Source organism: Culicoides brevitarsis, chromosome 1 (assembly GCF_036172545.1).
Source record: "Culicoides brevitarsis isolate CSIRO-B50_1 chromosome 1, AGI_CSIRO_Cbre_v1, whole genome shotgun sequence".
In the NCBI taxonomy this organism is placed as follows: domain Eukaryota; kingdom Metazoa; phylum Arthropoda; class Insecta; order Diptera; family Ceratopogonidae; genus Culicoides; species Culicoides brevitarsis.
The window spans coordinates 40,927,906-40,948,754 of NC_087085.1; the positions used below are offsets into that span (position 1 = coordinate 40,927,906).

Genomic DNA, 20,849 nt, shown 5'->3' on the forward strand with positions numbered 1-20,849 from the left:
GACAGTTTCGACGTGACATGCTACGTTGCATGGCAAAATAAATGTACTACATATATACAAAATTGTCACAAAGATATGTTTTAGTTTTGATGAACATTGAGCAACAAGGACGTACAATTTTTTTTTCATTAGTTTGAATTTATTTCATGAAATTCAAGTACTCCCGATTGATGTCGTGCTGTTCTCGTTCGCCATTTTTTTCATAAAGTTTCATAAAAAAAATATATTTTTAACATACTTTCATGATGGCAGCCAACAACAGGACGTTAAATGGCAATTAATATGGTCATTTGATTTATAATTTAATTTTCGATTTTCTTTTGTTCGGATATTCGTTTTCATTTTCAATGTGCTTGAATATTCATACGGAGCAAAACATTTTAATTGGCCATTATTTTACTTCTATTTTCGTGTAAATTTTGTATACAGATGTGAGAAGAATGAAGTTTGGTGGTCCATTTACTGAGAAGTTGTTGAAATATTTCTCTGTAATTACTTTAGAAATCTTCATAAGCAAATTAATAATATTAAAAATTTGTATGAAAAAAAGTTACAGGTTACTTTTTTAATTGTGAAAAGTTAATGTTTCGCAATGAAAAAAAATCTAATGGACACATTAAATTTAAGATAAATTGAAAACGAGTTTTAAAAAAATTTTTACATGAAAGAAGCTCAAAGAAATTTTTTTCAAAAAAATGTTTTCATATGTTTTTGATTTGCTCATTATTTTTGATATTAAATCTGAAGAAATCCACGTTAGACCTTGCCATTAATCCTAATATTGTTTAAGATCATCTTTAAAAGGCAGACGAATTTCGTTTTTTAATATATTTTTTTCAAACATTTTATTATGAATACTTGAAAAATACGACAGTAAGTTGTTTACTACAAATTTTTACACGGGCGGCGACTGCATCGAAAACTTCATCCACACGAATTCCCGATACAAAGTTCGATTCCTTTATCATCAAAGCAGATTCTCCAATAGGTCTACCTCGAGAATTGTATCGAATAGTATTGTAATCAAACGTCTTGCTTCTAGACCGCAGGACGAAAATCCGCTTCAAGAAACGGTACATTTGTGGTTCGTAAGCTTGACGAAGTAAGTTTCTGTTTTAAAAACTCTGAGCCATAGTTAGTACACTCTGTTGAGTCTGTTAAAATGAATCCTTGATTTGGCTTCTCTTCATGTTTTGTCACTTGTCAAAGGCTATAAAATCATCTTTAAAGTCAAATTTTTCTAAATATTCAGATCTTTTAATAGTCCTTTAGCAAAATTTTTAATTTTATCTCTTTCTTTTCAAATATGCGAAATTTTTTTATCAACACTTGTTTAATACTTTAAAATCTTTTAGTCTCGCAAAAATTTTTCACTTTTGATAAACACTCAATTTTCACAGTTCACTTGTTAGCATAATGAATGAATAAAAAACCGCATTTTTATCTTTAAAATTAAATCTTGAACAATCAAAATAATTAATTTACTCATCTCGAAACACTTGCTTTTATTTGACCGCTTGCTATTCGGAGGTAAGAAACTGTTTCAAGAGTCAACGAACAAAAAAGAAGAAGAATGCCGACATCGCCGCGCATCTACTCTTCGTGTAAAACACTCGAAATACCAACAAAACTCTAACTTGTCTTGTGTAAAGTGACAAGAGAGTTTTTTTTCACTTATTTACATCATCACAAATAATAAAAAACTAGCAATGATGCAGCAACATAATGTGAGTGAGTGAGGAATGAGGTCAATTAACCATACATCCATCTAACAACCGTCTCTTTTACTTTATTTCTCTTTTCTTCATTCCCGCCCGAGATTCAATTTTCCAATTTTCATTAGGAAAATGGCTTCTTTTATTTATTAAAGAATTGAAAAAAAAAATACTTTTCAAACTCTAATCAGCAAATTATAAGAGAACAAATCCATTCAATTGTTAAATAGGTACGTACGCACTTTTTTCAGACTCGGGATGGTAAGAGGATAAAATGTAATTTTCCAATTTTCTCTTGTTCATTTTTCCCCATTGTACGATGCCTAAGATTATGTACAACACACTTCACATTTTCTTGCTTATTATACAATAAACTTTTTATAGCGCTAAATTTTTAATATATATACCTGAATGTTCGTACGAAGTTGTTTATTACAAAGCATGACAACAACAACGATGAACATTGGAATACAGAAATATCTCGAGTATGGCAGTAAAAATAAAGCCAACTACTGTATTGGGGATACTCAAGTTACATCTTTGCCTGCGATGTTGATTTTATGATGATGATGATCGTCATTATTATTTGAATTTTTCTACTGTGACGGGAAATATTTTGATAAAATTTCATTTTTTTGAGTCTAGAACTTAAACTTTTTAATTTTAAAATAAAATTTTAAATAAAAATTTTCAATAATTTTTTTCTAAAAAAAAAATTATTTTTTATTTAGGTATATCAAATTTTAAAGTTCTAAAATTATTTAAAAAAAAATATTTTTTTTTTAATTTTTTTAAATTAAATTTTAATTAAATATTTATTTATTTTTTAATTTTTTTGATTATTTTTTAATTTTTTTGATTATTTTTTAATTTTTTTTGATTATTTTTTAATTTTTCTGATTATATTTTAATTTAACAAAAAATAATATTTTTAAAATTAATATTCATTATAAATTTTAACAAAAAAAACTTGATGTTTCAAAGGATATTTGTACTCAAACGTCAAAATTACTCCTAAAATCCTTGAAATTATTTAATCATGAAAATTCACAAAAATTTCCACACGAGTAACTCACAACCTAATCAGCATTTTTTTCTCTCTTTCAGATTATTTTAAAAAACTAGCAAAAAAGAAAAAAAAATATGAAAGGCAAATCTGTTGTGTTAATTATCCTATCTTGTCATCTCGTCATCGTCGTAATTTTTTCCTCAAAGCAACAACAACAACAGCGAGCGAAGCAAAATTGAATTTATCAACAGTACACATTTAAATGGCTATAAAAAAGCGAGTAAATTCAGCTGAACAAGAGTCGCTAATATAATCAAGTAAGTTAACAATATCCAAGCTCGCAGTCCCCCTACTACTGCCACACAGAGATCGACTGACGACTCGTAACGGTTGCCATGACACCGTTTTTATGTGTATAATCCATGTTTCTCCACGCATCCATGGGGGATTTATATAGAAACTAGCAATAAAATATTTAAAGAAAATGGCAAGGCATGCGCGTAAAATAATTTTCCCTTTTGTTTTTCGAAAAAACCTTATGTACTGCAAAATAAGGGGAGCAATGTTTGTATCTAAGCTCGAACGTTGCGAGGCAATGTATTGTAGGCAGCAAGACAGACAAATAGTCTTCATTACCTATTAGGCATCATGTTGGCAGAATTTGCTGGCAAAAATGAAGGTATGGAGTACACAAGAGGAAAATTAGCAAAAGCGAGAGAGAAGTAACTTGGCAATAAGTGGCGGAAATTGGAGGTTTTTTGAGGTAAGTTTTTATTTTATTTAATTAAAAAATTTAATTTCTTTCAAAAATAATTAGATTTAAAGAAAAATCTTATAAAAGTATAAAAATTAAAAATGAAGTTTTTGTTCAAAAATTGAAAAATTCTATTTAAAAAACTTTCAAAATATTTATTTCTGAAACTTATACTAAATATATAAAAATAAAAAAAAATAATTTCACATTATCGAGTACTAAATATTATTTTTTTAGAATTTTATAAAATTTTACGAATTTAAATAAAAAATCATAATTTTTTTTTTAAAAAATTTTTTCACATTTTTAATAAAAAATAATTTTCAAATTTGTAAAAAAAAATAATGAAAATAAAACCATTTTTTTTTAATTAAAAAAAATTTAAAATAAAAAATTTAAAAATAAAATTATTTTAAATTTTAATTAATAATTTAATTTTAATTAATTTCAATTTAAAAAAAAATTAAACTGATTTTTTTATTTAAAAAAAAATTTAAAATAAAAAATTTTAAAATAAAATTATTTTAATTAATAATTTAATTTTAATTTTTTTTCAATAAAAAAAAATTAAAAATGAAAAAATGAAATAAAATGCAAAAAATTCGTGAAATTTAAAGAGGATTTTTACAAATGGGACCTAAGGGCAAAATCGGGTTTTTCATCAGCGGGAAAGCCGTCATTACGAAGTGACTGACAAAGCCTCTAAATATAAATGATCTATAATAAGAGGTGTCATTTGTATGGGAGTTCCATTTTAGATAACCACAGGACAAAAGTGATGTATGTAATAAAAATGTTAAAATTTCATAAAAGTCAGTAAGAAAATACTTTTTTCTTACAAATTTGAAAATATTTAAAAATTTGAAAAAAATTACTTTTGAACAAAATTTAAAAAAATTATTTTTATTCAAAAGTTCGAAAAATATTTAGAAATTCTAAAAAAAATATATATTTTTTTTAAATAAATTTTTAAAATTCTGAAAAAATAATTTTTAAATTAAAATTTTTAATAATTAAAAAAAAAATAAATAAAAATAAACATCTCTGAATTTTTTTAGTAATAAACAACAGTGAAGAGTAGCTAAAATTTACTATCCTTTGTTTTCCTGCAAATTAAATTTACTCTGCTATATGGCTTTATTTTTCGCAAGCCCGAGGCATATTACTCACTCTCTCTCTCGTCTCTCGTTCAGTAAATATGCCAGAAACATAAAATCTCTGAGCAGCAAAAAAAAAATAAATCTCTGTTTACTCGGTAGACGAGTGAGATTATAAGAAAGCTCAAAGCAAAATGGCAGCTAATGTAATTTTAATTGAATAATAAGCAAGCACTACAGCACATTGGATGCAAAACAATGCTGCTGCCTTTCGACATCCGTTCCTGTGTTATTGAAAAATTTTATAGAATGTTCTGAAAATTGATCGTCTCAACAACAAAAGAACGATTAAAATGAATTTAAAACGACAAAACTTTTGTTATCCTTTAAATAATTTCTTAATTGAATAATAAACTATTTTCTATTCAGGAAATTTTTGCATTGAAAACTTTTTTTTTTATTTTAAATTAAAACAAAAAACTTTTCAAGTTCATTTTTTTTTGCAGAACCGCAAAATTAGCGGCCATGATGGCAATGTTCGAACAGCATGAAATCGTAATTCAAAACTCTTGAGGTGCATTGAAATCGAAAAAAAAAATGGAATGAATCGTATCCCTAATCAACACGCAAAACAGGCATGACAACCACTGGGTTATATTTAGGAATGTGTCGTCGTTGTACTTGTCGTCGATTGTGGAGTGTAAAAGGAAAAAAAGGTACAATCAAATTAGTAGACTGTTAAATATTCCGTACAAAAGGATAAAATATTAAAATAGGATTAAATTTCACTTTACAATCGTCATCGTGTTCCCTTATTTAATGAATTTTACCTTTTTTCTGCCTTTTCACACTAATTTTCAATGTACTTTGCCATAAACGAGCTATTCATGTCTTTGTCTTCGTATCACGACGACGACTTTATCTCTCTTTATAATTTTTTTTTTAAATTAATTAAATTGAATTACACACTCGCGTAGCTAGAAAATTCGCTAAAAAAAGTTCTTTTTTCTCGTTTTACAATAAAATATAAATAAACGATCTACCAGCAGCATGGCACTTGATGTTCATTAGTAGTACATAAATACAGCAATTTTGCCTTAAAAGAGTTGTCTCTTTCTATATAAATTTATTTTATTATTTTGATGATGATGATGACATGACAGGAGCACACCATTTTCGAGACAGAAGGACAATTTCATAATTTAATAATTTTCGTGATGATGTGAAAAGGTAATTTAATATATTTATGAAGCGTTAATTTTTTTTTCGTCTCAAAAGTTGAAATTTAATTTTTTTAGCATTAGAACTCTTTTAGAAAAAAATTTTAGAGGTAAAAACTTACTTGAATTCGATCTTCGGGTAGATCAGTTTTGAGCGACAACATTTCTCGGGCATACACGTCGGGATAATGGGCTTCCTTAAATGCCTTTTCCAATTCGTCTAGTTGGTAACTTGTGAAAATTGTGCGACTAAAATCAAAATTTTATAATTAATAAAAGTTTTTAAAAAAATATAAGAAAAAAATAAATTTTAAAGAAAAATATTAAAAAATTAAATTTAAAAAAATTTTTATTTTTTATTAATTAACTAAAATATTTAAAAATAATTAAATTATTAATTTAATTCAAATTCAAATGATTAATTTTTTTAAAAAAATATTTTTAAAATAAATAACTAATTAAAATAATTTTTTTCAAATATTTATTTTTTTTAATTAATTAAATAAATTTTTTTTTTATTTTTTTTTTTGTGTAAAAATTCAAAGTTTATTGAAATTATAAAAAAATTAAATTTTAAAGAAAAATTTTTAAAAAATTTTATTTTTTTTAAATTTTAATTTTATTAAAAGCTAAATTTGTGAGATAAAAATTTTAATTAAAATAATTAAATTTTTGATTTAAATCAATTTTAATTAATTTAATTTTTTTTAAAATTAATTTAATTTTATCACATAATTTTTTAATTTTATTTAATTTTTTAAAATTGATTTAATTGAATTTTAAAACAAAATTTTATGAATTTTCGAATAAAAATTCAAAATTTCTTCAAGTTATGCAAAACTTCAAAAATTCAAGTTATAAAATATAAAAATTTTCAGAACTTTAAAACATTTTGAAAATTTTTAACGAATTTCAAGTTTCTGAAAAAAAAATATTAGACTCAAAAGCTAAAATTTTTAATTTTTATTAAAATTTTTCAATACCTAATTGAAAGAAATTATTTTAGAGTTGAAACAACTTTTAACTTCAACTATTGAATGATAAATTTAAAAATTTAAATTTTAAAAAATTAAATTAAAAACAAAATGGGAAAAAATAAATAAAAAACTAATTAAATTTTAATTTTTTTTAACATTTTTGAGGAAAAAAAATATTTTTTTTTTTAAATTTTTATTTGAATTTTTAAATTTAAAAAAAATAACAAATTATTTTATTTCAGCTAATGTGACTTTTTCTCACCTGTGTCGTCGTTTCTTCTTCTTTTTCTTGTTGAAACCATTGATGCCATCAACCGTAAACTCCTTCGAATGATCGATGCCAGCTAAAAAGAGAGAGACAAATAAGCAAGATGACCTTTCAGTTGATACTAAACCAATAATCAAGACGTGAATTAATGACGTGCAACTGAGCAAACAGCACACGAGAGTCGTCCCTCATTCATCGATCAATACACATTTTATCATTGTTGCAACATTATATCAACAACAATAACTCACACAAACACTAATTAATTACATTTCACCGAGCTACAGCGAGAGACATACAAATCAAAAAATCAATATTTAAACTCGACACTCGTTGTTCTGGTCTGCTAACTCGATACTTTTTCCGTCACAAAACACAAACAGATAACAAGGTAGTTAGTCAATTAGAAGCAACGAGTGTACGAGTTGAGACGAAAAAAAAAGAAACAAAACTGTAGCAGACAGATAAATAATTAATGAGCATCAACTCTCGAGTCGAGCGAAGAGAAGAAACTTGAACAAATAATGGTTGTATGCTTATTTTAATTGTTTTAAAACAGAGAAGAAACAAACAATTTGCATGATAATAATACATTGTTGTGTATCGCAAGTGTATCTTCTACTCCGTTTTTGTGATTGATAATGATTAATTTTCTTTGCATTTCTTTCTCGAGAGCGTAATTTCAATATTCTCTCTGTTAACGTCATTGAAGGACTTGAAGCAATTAGCTGCTTGAATGAAAAAAATTACTTCCTCTTTTTAAATCTCGTTTTTAACGCATTTCGCAGAAAAAACTTGAGTCTTTTTAAAAAAATTATGAAAAAAGTTTGAAATATGCATTGGGACAAAAAATTTAATTTTATCAGAAAAGAAATTTAAATTGTGAATTGGGGCAAAAATTACAATTTTACATTGGGAGGAGATTTTAAATATGCAAAGGTACAGAATTTTAAAATTATTTTCTTTAAAATTAAAAAAATGTGCATTGGGATAAAATATATAAAAAAATATTTCGTACGAAATTTAAATGTGCATTGGGATAAAAAACCAAAATTTGTAATTTTTTCGAAAAATTTAAAATGCTTATTGGGGTTAAAATTCGAAATGATCATTAAGTTCAAATTCAAAATTATTTCATAATGTGCAATGGGATAAAAAATTAAAATTTGAAAAAATCAGGAAAATTCAAAATATTCATTGGGACAAAAGTTAAAATTTTAATTAGAATGAAAATTAAAATATGTATTGGGATAAAAATTTAAAAATAGCTTAAAGTAGACATTTTAAAATGTGCACTGGGCTATTTCATTTTATTCATAATATCAAGTAGCAAAATGCGATAATAACTTTTTTTTATTTTTTAACGAAGACTTTTTAATTTTTTTCCTCCTCATTTTCTGTTGTAGACACTCTCGAAAAAAAAAATTAGCAAAAAAAAAATCCATTTTATTGCCAATGCTGCGAAATTCCTTGCACACTCGTATATGTTTATTGCCTATTTATTATTATACTGTCGCGTTTCCATCCATTGCAAATTGTATTCGTAATTGTGTTATGCCGTATCTCCTCTCACTCTGCGCGTTCTACGCTTTTTATTGGTATTAAGGAAATTTCCATTTTTGCTCAAATTGGCAATAAAACTGCTTATTTCTACTTATCGCATTCATTTAAATATGTATGTCGTCTACATTTCTCGTCGGTTCTTTTGGGATATAGAGCTAGTTTTATTAACTTTGTTTCCGGCACGTTTCAAGCTGATATCGTAGCAATATCAGAGGCAATTTCGTGCCTCTACTCTACGTGGTAAAAATATATGACGCAGGAAAAATTACATGGCAAAATTGGTCTAAACAGAACGTGTGAAATGAGTGATAAAATGATAAATGGCTGGAGGCAAATAACTGACGGAAAATTAGAAAATAGGCAATTTTGAGGAATTATTAGTAAAGTAATATTCGTAATTGATTAGAATTTTTATTTTGTTATTTGGTCGATAAAATACGTTTTTAACTTATTTTTAAGAAATTTTAATATTTTTTGATTGATTTTTTTTAAACATGATATTTGTTTAAAAAAAGTTAAAAATTAAAATGTTTTTTTTTCAGAAAAAAAATCAGAAAAAATTTAATTAAAAAAATAAAATTTAAAATAATTAACGAATTTGATTCCTCTGAAAATTACGGAGAGTAAAAATTAAGAAAATAAATTTTTAATTTATTTTAAAATATTTTTTTTATTTTATCTTCTTAACAATTTTTTTTTAATTTTTATATAAAATATTTAAAATATTTTTTACGAAACAGAAATTTTTAAAATTTAAATTAATTGTTAATTTCAATGAAAATACTCTTTTTTTAAATACTATTTTGAAAAATATTTTAAACAATTTTTTTACTAAAAAAAATGAAAATTAAAAAATAATAATTATAACTAAAATAATTAGATAAATTAATATTTATACTTTTAATTATTTATTTTTTTTAATAATTAAAATAATTTAAATTAATATAAATCAAAAATTAATTATTTAAAAAAAAAATAAAATAAAATATTTTTTTAATATTTAGAAAAAAATAATATTTTTTTATTAATTATTATTATTTATTTATTTTATTTTTATCTTATTAATATTATTAATAAAAATATTATTAACAAATTTTTTTTAATTTGAATTTCAATAATAAAATTATTTAAAATATTTTTTTATGTAATATTAAAAAATACACCTATATAGAAAAAAATAAATAAAATAGTAATAAAACTTAATTTAATTGAAATTAATAATTAAAATAATTTTAACTTTAATATTAAAAAATATTTTTTTTTATTTTTATTTATAAAAATAATAAAAAAAAAAATCAAAGTTTAATAACCCGTTAAAACGCCATTCATTAATTTTATTTTTTTTTTTAGATAAAATCACAGCCACTTGTGCGAGCGACGCATTTTCACTAAAATCAATCTAAATTGCCGTCAATCATTCAATTAACTTTAACGCGACACACACGCAGGGAGTCACTTATCTCTTTTATGTGAATTTAGCGACGACGACGAGAGTCAGTGTGGCGCTTTTTCATTTATTTTCATTATTATTAGTTGACAAAAACGACTTCATCATCATCATCATCGTGCGTTGTGTACCCAAAGTAATAAGTAACAACAGCAGAAAAAAGAGGTAGAGTGTGTGTGTGTTTTCTGGCGTTGACACATGTATCAAAACAAATTATTTTGTGTATTATTATTATTATTACCTCGAACATTTTATATTTTAATAGATGGCATTTACTCGTACAGCCACAGAAATTTAGTTGGAAGTGACAAAAAGGTACCGACCGGTAATAGAAAAAAAAACAGAAAATTGTATGTGACACAAATTGTGTTTAATGCTAATAGACCCGAGGAATAAATGGTAGGTGTTTTGTTATTTTCGGCAGAAGAATGCCTTTTGGGTTGCACGGAAATTGGTACACAATTAACTTGTTAAGTGATGAAAAGGTGAACTTCGAAGTAAGACATGTCACAGGCAGCACCGAGAGAGAGGAAAAGGTGTGTCTTGTTTTTACAAAAAAAAAAATTCTAACAAAAATTAATCCTTTCAAGGGAATTTCGGTCATGTGTGCGGGCTTTATCGATTTTTTGCGACACACATGACCAAGTCATCGTGCCTTTTGCGGAATGCGAGAGAAAATTTAATTAAAAAATAGCTCTCGCTCTGTAACAATTTCAATTTTCATGTTCAGTGGAAAATTAGCAGGTAATAAATTTTAAAATTAGTCACAAGTTCCACATATGCTCGGGCAATGCAATTTCGGAGCGAATAAATATTTATTTTGAGGCAAACATGTGTGCGAGGAATTCCCGATGAAATTCACATAAAATGTGTAATTATTTCCTTCTTATGTTATTACCGTGACAAAAATACCCCTTTTTCATGAATTTCAATTACACGCTCTTACAAACAACATATTTAATATGACGTCGTCGTATGTGTGTTTTTTCTATCTGGCGCGGCTCACAAAATGCAATGTAACGACTTGTAAAAGGGTTGACTTTTTTATGACAGTTTTTTTTCGATTTCCTGAAGAAATGTTGTTCTTTGGGGTTTGTGATGGGAGAGATGATGAAAATGTAATTTTTAGATAATTTTTTCGGGGGTTTGAAAAAAATTATTAACATTTCAAAAAAAAAAAAATTAAAATGTTATTAAAAATTAATATTTAATAAAAGACGATTTTGAAAAATAATTAATTAATTTTTAAAACTTGAAATTAAATTTTAAAAATTTATATTGAATTCGAAAAAAAAATATTTATAAATTTAAAATAAAAAAATATTATTTAGAATTATTTACAAATAAATTAAATCGTAAAATTTTAGATTATTTATAAAAACTTTGAAATTATTTGAAATAATAATAATTTATTAAAAAATTATTTAATTTTATTTTATTGATAAATATTGAAAAAAAAAAATTAAAATAAATTTTTGAATATGAAAAAAATTATTTATTAATAAAATTTTTTATCAAAATTCAAAAAATACTGAATTGTAATTTTTTGATTTTTTTTGTTATAGATTTTTTTTTGTTAGTTAATTTAAATTTTTTAAGAAAATTAAATATTATGAATATTTTTTCATTAATTTAAATTTTATTTATAATATGTATAATAAATAAAAAACAAATAAAAATAAAATAAAATTTAAAAAAATTTTTAATTTATAATTTATCTTTAAAATTAATAAAAATGGCCAACATCTTAAAATTTATAAAAAAAATAATTTTTACAATATTATTTTTTTTTTAATTTTAGATTTTTAATTAGATTTATTTATGAAAAATAATATGTATTAAAAAATACTAATAATAATAAAAATTTTAATATAATAGTATTAAAAAAATTGAAAAATATGATTTTTAAAAATAAAATAAATTATTTTCTTTAAAAAATTAAAATTAATGAAATTTAATAAAAATTAAATTACTTAAAAATTTAAAAAAAAAATTATTTTTACTTATTTCAATATTTTATGCAAAAAAAAATTTTTTAAATTTTTTTATAAAAATTTTAAAGTTTTAAATTTGTTATTTATAAAAGGTAACTCATATTTCAACATCATTAAAAAAAATTTCCAAAACGCGAAAAATGCTTTTAGCTTATTACATAAAAAAAATCCTTTTCAAAAAAGAAATTCAAAAGCAACACGTCTCATCATTTCATTCATTTTGCGAGTTATTGCCATCGTGTCGCGGTAAAGAGTCGCGCGCAGGCTGGCATCATTTAAAAACATTCTGAAAAGATGAATTACCTCAAATAATTACCTATAAACCATCATGAATTTAATTATATATAAATAATTACATTGTAGTAGGCCAGTGTACCATGTCTGTTTATAAATTATTTCCCCTCTCTCGGCAGTTTAATTTATCTCTGTCTCACCAACCAACAACACCATATAACCTTCTCTGTTTGTCTTTGCACATTGGCACGTTATGTACTGCTGGCGTTTTTTGAACGCAACTTGGATGGAAAGAGGATATAGGATAAGTGGGTTTATTACATGAATTAAAATTTACTACTCGTTATGTATGTTTATTTAGTTCACCGCAAATTCTTCTCTCGTTTTTTTTTTTTGCTCAACGATATTACCACAGTAATTCATTCTCTGACTCGTTATTTGAAGAAAAACTTGAAAAAGAGAGAAAATTAAATTTTTAAAGTTTAATCTCCTTTTTTTAGGAAATTTTGTCTTTCTAACAAATCCAAGAAGAGGTATTGATTGAAAAATTGCCACTTTTCTAATGATATACGCCTAATTCTACACACAAGAAAGTGTTACTCAAGTGAATAAATAAAATAAATTTAAAAGAAGAAAATTCTCTTTCTCGATAAATAGAAGCGCGTTGAGACAAGAAAACGAAATATTTTGTGCGTTTTCTGCTGCTCGGGCGTTTCTATGGAAACAAATTGTATCACATTTCATGCTGTGATTTTTTTTCGTCACAACCACTCAAAGTTTTTCTTCGAATATTCTTTGAACATTTTGTTGTTCATTGACGCGGCGACGAGAAGAGAACGCACAAAGATCAGTGACTTTAATTTGTCACTCTTGTGATCTGTAAGTGTCTCTGATGGAATACAACTGTCACTAATTTTCGTTTTCTTCTCGTGTGAATGGGATGAAAGAGGCGCCTTTTTAACAGCTGGAATTCGATTGTTGAGTTTTTCTTAAGTTTTAAAGAAATAAGTTTTGAAAAAATAATAAAAATTTCTTGAGTCTGTCTGTTTTTTATATACAGTATTTTTAATTTTTTGAATTTACACACAATATATTTAAAATACTATTTTTTTCTTATTAAAAAATTGTAAAAAAATTTTAATTTTTTTATAAAACTTAAAAAAAATTATAAAAAATAATTTTCAAACCTTACAAAAAAAATAATAAATAAATTTCAATTTTTACTATTAAAATTTTATTTTAAAATATAAAAAATAATTTTATAATTAAAATAATAAAGGAATTTAAGGTTTAAATTTTTAATAAAAATTTATATTTTTTTGAGAATTCGTTAAAAAAATTAATATTTTAATAAAATTTAAAATAAAATAAAACTTTATTTAAAAAATTTAAGTTATATTAATTAAATTTATAAAATTTATGAAAAAATTAATAAATATTTAAAAAAAATTTTCTGAATACCAAGTGTTTAAATTTAATTTGAAAACTTTTTAAACTTTTTAAAATATTTTTAAAATATTTGAAAAATCGTAAAATTAAATTAAATATTTATTTGTTAATTTAAAAAATTTAAAAATTTTGTTTATTTATTTTAAATTTAAAATATTTATTTGTTCAGTAAAAAATAAATAAAATTTTTAATTTATTATTTTTTTGATTAAATTTACAAATAATTTTTTTTTTTGTTAACTGAAAAGTTTTTTTATATTTTTAATTTTTTTTATTTAATTAATTTTTTAATTTAATTAATTTAATTTTTTTATTAGAAAATTATTTAAGTGAAAAAATTTTTTGTTTTAAATTTTTACAAAAAAACTAAAAATGCGCTCTTTTAATTCCAACAAAAAATTAATCCAATTTTATCTTCAAAAATTCATAGTTACTAATGGCAACAAAAAAAAATGAAGGCAATGAACATACGTAGGGAATCAAACATTTCATAAATGTAAACCTCTGTTCATTCAATTAAAAACGTTCCCTCGCAACTTTTATAATAAATTTATGAAAAGAATGAATTCATAAGGATTCACACAAACACATACAAAAAATGGTTCAAGTCCTTACTAAATTTTTATTTATGAAAAATTTAAAAAAAAATATTTAATTACCTGATAAACACGAATTGCTGGCTGAAGCGAAGGACGACTTCAAATGAGGAAAAGCTGAAATTGTAGAAAAAAAAATCAGTTAATTCCGCGAAATAATTTAAAAAAAATGAGAAAAAAATTGCAAATGAAATAAAAACAAATTATATCATTAAATACGCAAATAACAACAACAACAATAACAATCCTTGGAGCGTGACATTTGTATCGCGTAATTAATTAATATTACAATGCATTTCGTTCATTATATAAATTAATTTTCATTTTATTTTGATTATCATTATTATTTTTACTGTAGCACTCATTTTCGAATTTAATAACGCTGCTGAAGCCAATTCAACGCAGATCATTTATTTACGCGACGTGTTAAATATACATTTTATTACAATAAAATAATAATCATAAATAACACTGTGAATGAAGTTGAAAAATGAATAAAACGGTTGAAAAAATAATTACACACAAAAACACCTTCGTGCCCGCCTTCCAGCTATCCATCCATCCATCTATCCATTCCGGAACAATGGAAAAATTTTCAACTGATTTCATGTCTGGATAACTAATTTGACAGTTTCATTCATGAAATTTATTATGATATATCAGCCATTTACCCGTCACGTCGTGAAATTTCGTTCGTGACTCGACATTTTTCGGATTCTAACAAAAATTCCTCGTTAAAAAATTAAAATCGAGCCAATTTTGCCAATAATTTCGTTCAATTAACTTACTCAATCAAACAGATTCATATCAAATTAAGTGAATGTTGATATTTTTATCGTCTCAATTTCACACACATTGTTCACAAAAAATAAAAGTTGCACAAAAGACTAGAAGTTTTTTTTTCTCCTAACCACAATTTTCTTGTCTTTTTTTTGTGTGTGAGATGATGTGAACACTCTTCGCATTGTAATAGATAATTGGTTCAGTAATTTGATATTCCATTCACATTCGCATTGTGATTCAATTTGCCAACAGAAAATACACATCTGATGCGTCCTTCGTGTATATTTGTGTGTGCAATGAGCGAAAATATTATTATTATTTTCTTATAAATGTTATCTGATCATGAAATTATGATGCAAAAGTTTAAATAAAAAGAGAGAGAATGTGAAAAAAAAAGTCGATGTCATGATAAATAATTAGGTGAGTTTTTAAAGGAATTCTTGCAAAAAAAAAGTTGCCTTTGTGTCTAATGTGAAGACCAATTAACGGATTTTATTGCAATTTATCAAAAAAAAAAAAAAATAAATAAATAAAAAAAAAAAAATAAAATAAAAATTTAATTTTCAAAATAAAATTAAATAAAATAAATAAATTTCTTGAAACAAATTTTTTTTTCTTGAAATATTTTTTTTTTTCATTTATTTTTTTTATCAAATTTTGTCGAAAATATAATTTTTTTTTTTTCAAGAGAAGGAATTAAAAAATTAATTTTATTAATTTTAAAAAATTCATTTTAATATTTAAAAATCAGTAAAAATGTTCAAAAAATAAAAAATTTGTTTACAGGGTTGCCAAAAATATTGACATAAAATTAAAATTTTCAGAATATGATCGTAGATTATTCCATGTTTTTGCTAAAATTGAGCTTTTAACTTCATAAATAAGAATAAAATTGAATAAAAATTTTAAAAATATTAAAAAATGTCATTCAGGGTTGCCAAATAACAAATTTTTTATGATTTTTTAAATTTATTTTATTAATTTCTTTAATTTATTATTTTTTTTAAAGTTCATTTAAGATAAAATATCAAGTAAATTTTAGAAAAAAAAACTTCAGATAAAAAATAATTAAATTACAGTGTTGCCAAAAATCTCTTTAATCGATTTATAATTTAATTTTTGTCATTTTCAAACTTTTTAAATTTTTTCATTAAATTTTATTTTTTTATTAATCAATGTTTAAAATATCATTTAATAAAATAATTAAAATTTGAAACTCGAATTTCTTATTTTTTTTAAATTTTTAATTGGCAACTCCTGTTAAGTTAAAAACTCATAAGCTGTTAACAAAATTTATTCTCAAGCATGTTGTACAAAATATTATTTTGTATTTTCATGCCGGATTTTAAATGCAAACAAAAACCAAGGCAATTACAAACACCTCAAATTTTTCATTTTTTTATTGCAGTAAACGAACATTGTTAGAGTAGGTCAATTTTTCATCAAAATCAAACCTAAACTTGAATCTAAATTCGATTTAAGACACAAAAATTCACCCACTCAATGCTCTTTTGCGTTCTGAGCTTTAAAAAAATTTCGCATCGCGACGTCATATCACACAATGGATAAAGTTCATTGTTTTATTTATATTTTTTTCTGCTTTCATTGCTTTGGAAAGCATCCTATTGTTTTGAGCCGGAGAAAAAAAGGGAAAAAAGAGTTTAAATTACTTCACACCTTCAAACAATAATTGTTTAAGGAAGGCATTTATGATGTGTTGCCATTGTCTTATTTTTTTGCTTGTCGCGAAAAAAATGAGTTCTTGTCATTTGAGAATAGGAGCGATATGCGGGTCAATTATATCGTTAAATATTCCAAAAAATTCCAATCGAATATTTTTCATCCCTAAAAGTAATCATTCTTAAAAGGTTAAAAAGACGAAAAAAATAAGAGCAGCAGCCATATGCTCAATGTCGCTTTCTTTCTTCCTTTTCTCCCCATGTGTGTATTTTTCTCTATTGTCAAACATTTCAATTTTATACAAAAAACGTAAAAATCGAGATATTTATTCAGAAATTTGGAAAAATGTTGTAGTTCAGAAATAATAATAAGATCGATGTCAACCATGAACGTGCGAGGTAACATTCAATTCGGTTAAAAAGGCATGAAAAGAAGGTAAAGAATGAAGCTCGATGTTTATTGTGATTGACCATTTTAAGCCGATTTAGATTTTTATCCGAAAATAAGTGCATGTAGGCCTTTTCTTCTCGTCATATCATCACATTTTGTGAGTATTTTGATTTTTTTTGCGTTTTTCGGTAGAGTTGACAGGGAAAAAAGATTGAATTGTATGAATAACAACGCAATTGATTGGTTTACATGTTTAAGATGACATTAACAATTGACGAAGGAGGTTTCAGTTCGTCAGTAGAGAAGTGAAAATTTTAGGTAAGTGAATTTTTAGAATTTTTAGATTAAATTTTATTTATTAAAATTTTAAAAATTAAAGAAAAATTTAAAAAATTAAAATTGTTAAATAATTTATTTGAATTGATTTAAAAAAAATTTTGAAATAAAATATTATTTTTTTTTTAAATATTTAAATAAATAATATTCAAGAATAATAATTTTTATTTTTAAAGTTAAAAAAAAAGAAAAAATAAATAATAGGTATATTTATAAAATTAAATAATAATAAAAAAATAAATAAATCAGAAGATTCTTAAATTTCAAAAATTTAAAATTATTAATTTTAATAAAAAAAATATTTTTTTAAACCTTTCAACTTAATTTTATATTTTATTTTTAAAAATTAAATTTATGATTTAAATAAAATTAAATATTAATATTTTTCTTCACAATAAATTTTTTAATAATAATTTAATAAATTTATTTTAAAATTAATGAGTTTTATTTTAATGAATTTTATTTAAAATAAAAAAAATATTTTGATTAAATTTTAAAAGAAAAAAAAATAATTTTATTATTCTTGAATATTATTTATTTAAATTTTTTAAAAATAATAATAATAGTTTTATTTTTTCGAAAAAAATCAATTCATAATAATAATTTTAAATTTTTTACCTTATTTTTTTTATTTTTTAAATTTTTAAATTTTATTTTTTTTTTTTTTTTTTTAAAAGAAATCCTGCTAACAATCTCTCATTCAATTTTTTAAACGTACAAAGAAAAAAAACGTTAACATTGTCAACTATTTCCATGCAAATGTAAATAAATAACAAAAAAAATCCCAAAAGCATGCCTTTTCTTCAACAACAGAATCCTTTTTTTATTTTGTTGAATAAGTAGTTGATTGGATTAGTTTCGACAACATATTTAAGCACTGACCACGGACCATTAGAGGTAACAAAAGATCCGAACCCTGACTGAACAATGATCTTGTTGTACTTTTAAATATTGGGAGTAAATCCATGTAAATGCCATTATCCTTCCAATAATCATTATTCATCGCTCAATTACTTAAAACGGAAGTAAAAAATGTCTCAGGCAATCAATTTTTATTTTTTCTAAATTTTTAAAGTGCAAATTTTTAGTTTTGAAAAAAATCATTGCACATTTAATTTTTTTTATTTTTTGAATAAAAAAGTATCGGGTTTCGTTAGAAGGAATTGAATACAAAGGAACGAGTAACACACGGATGTCTTTATAAATTAGGATTTTTTTATGTTCTGTGAGTGTTGAAGATTATAGTGCGATACAATTCTATTTTTTTTAACGTTTAACATTCAAAGCAGATGACGAGGTGAAATCTAAAGTGTCAAAATAGACGTTTTTTTATTAGATTAAATAGGCGGTCTATTTAGGTGTAAACATTTTGAGTTAACTGAGGATCGAGAATGAAAAAAAAATACTTTTTATCGATTTTATCTGTGTTACTAACGCCTGATTTGATTTCATTTTGTGTGCTAATAAGATGCAAAGAACAACGATGTTTGCCGGCATACACGAGCGAATCTCAAGTTGAACAAGTACTCATGGAAAAACATTATTTTTTCATTTTTTTCGCTCTCTTCCTTTCATTCATTCATTTTATAAAATGTGCGACATGAATATACACGCGACGACGACGGAGGCATGTTGAGGGTGGCAATGTGTGTGAAAAAGCAATGTAAAAACGCATGAATTGTTAATTAGTATTACAGTCATTTACGGTTTCATACCTCTTAACAAAGCCAATAGCTCCATGTTAAATTTGCTCCATGGAACGTATGTGTTGTGCTTAATATTTTGTAATGTTTTGTTTGAAGGTGTGAAGTACTTGAAATGAATTTGAGTATTAGAGTGGGAGATGTTGGAGGTTTTTACTTTTTCAATTATGCTAAAAGTTTTTTCATTTTTTTTAAATTAAAATTTTTAATTTTTTAAAATTAATTTAAACACCTGAATTTTAAATTTATAAATTTAAAAAGAATATTTTTTTTATAAAATTAGTTTCCATGTTTAAATAGTTTTAATAAAATTTTATCAATTAAAATAGTTCTTTAAAAATACTTAAAAAAAAATATTTTTTAATATTTTAAAAAAATTTTGATTTTTTTTGTTAAAATATATATTTTAATTAATTTAATTTAAATTTAATTTTAATTTTAATTTTAATAATTTAATTTTAATTTTTTAAATATTAATTTTAAAAAAATATTTCAATATTTTTTAGTTTTTTTTAATAATTGATAAATTTTGCCTAAAATTTAAATTAAATTAATCTAATTCAATCTTTGAAAGTTAAATAGGATTTAGAAAAATTTTCATATTTCATATTTTTTTAATGAAAACTTATAAAATTTTTATTTGTTTAATTTAAATTAATTTTGATTGAAATAAATTTAAATTTGAAATATTTGATTATGAAATTTTTTAAAGGTATTTAATTTTTTTTTTATTCATTGAAAAAAATTTGAAAAAAAAAATTAAAAAATTATTTAAATTAAACAAATAAAAATTTTCATTAAAAAAATTTTAAGATTTTATTCAAAAATATTTCCAAATTTTAGGCAAAATTTATAAATTATCAAAATCTAAAAAATATTGAAATAATTTTATATTAAAGTTAATACTTAAATAATTAATATTAAAATAATGATTTTTTTTTAAATTTTCTTTAAATTAATGAATTTTTTAAGGATCATTTTATTTTAAATTAAATTATTAAAATATACATATTTTAACAAAAAAATTCAAAATTATTATAAAAAAAATTTTAAGTATTTTTGAAGAAAAATTTTAATTAATAAAATCGCAAATTCTTATAAAATAGATTCTATAAGAACAAATAAAAATATTTATTAATCACGATTTAAAAATATAAAAAAAAAATCATGTGAGGGCAAAACTCTCGAAAAAACTTAAAACCTCACAACAAATAAGGTTACCCGACAATCAGCTATCTGAAAACAAACACAGTTAATAATAGGCAGTATCAACACTGGCCAAACATTATTTCCCACTCAACGAACTCTTGATACACATTTTACATTAAAAAACAAAAAAAAATATATTAACTGAGTTTTATATTACATTCAATTAGCAAACGTACGGGCTTATTATATTTTATTATTATTATTTTTTTCAATATTAGGTGCTACTCGCTGCTTCCATATTTTTTTTTTCAAGTACAAAAATTCACGTACCTCAATGGATATTTATAATGCAAAAATTATTTTTAAAAATATTTTTCTCAAACAATGAGCTTGATATGTGGTCGTGCTTGAAAAAAATGAAAAAAAAAATATTCACAACGCTTTTCATTATTAATTAGATGAACAAAAGAGCGAGTGTATGGTAG

General features: G+C 23.2%; 1 protein-coding gene across 1 annotated transcript in view; it reads right to left on the reverse strand.

Annotated features, from left to right (window-relative positions):
- Nucleotides 1–20,849, reverse strand: part of LOC134837841 (homeobox protein ceh-10-like) — a 40,043-nt gene that overhangs the window by 17,169 nt on the left and 2,025 nt on the right. The window contains exons 4-6 of the mRNA XM_063853233.1: nt 14,387–14,448; nt 7,035–7,116; nt 5,918–6,044 (exon numbers count right to left, since the gene is read on the reverse strand). Coding sequence (XP_063709303.1) covers nt 5,918–6,044; nt 7,035–7,116; nt 14,387–14,448 — 271 coding nt within the window. The remainder of the gene's footprint in view (nt 1–5,917; nt 6,045–7,034; nt 7,117–14,386; nt 14,449–20,849) is intronic.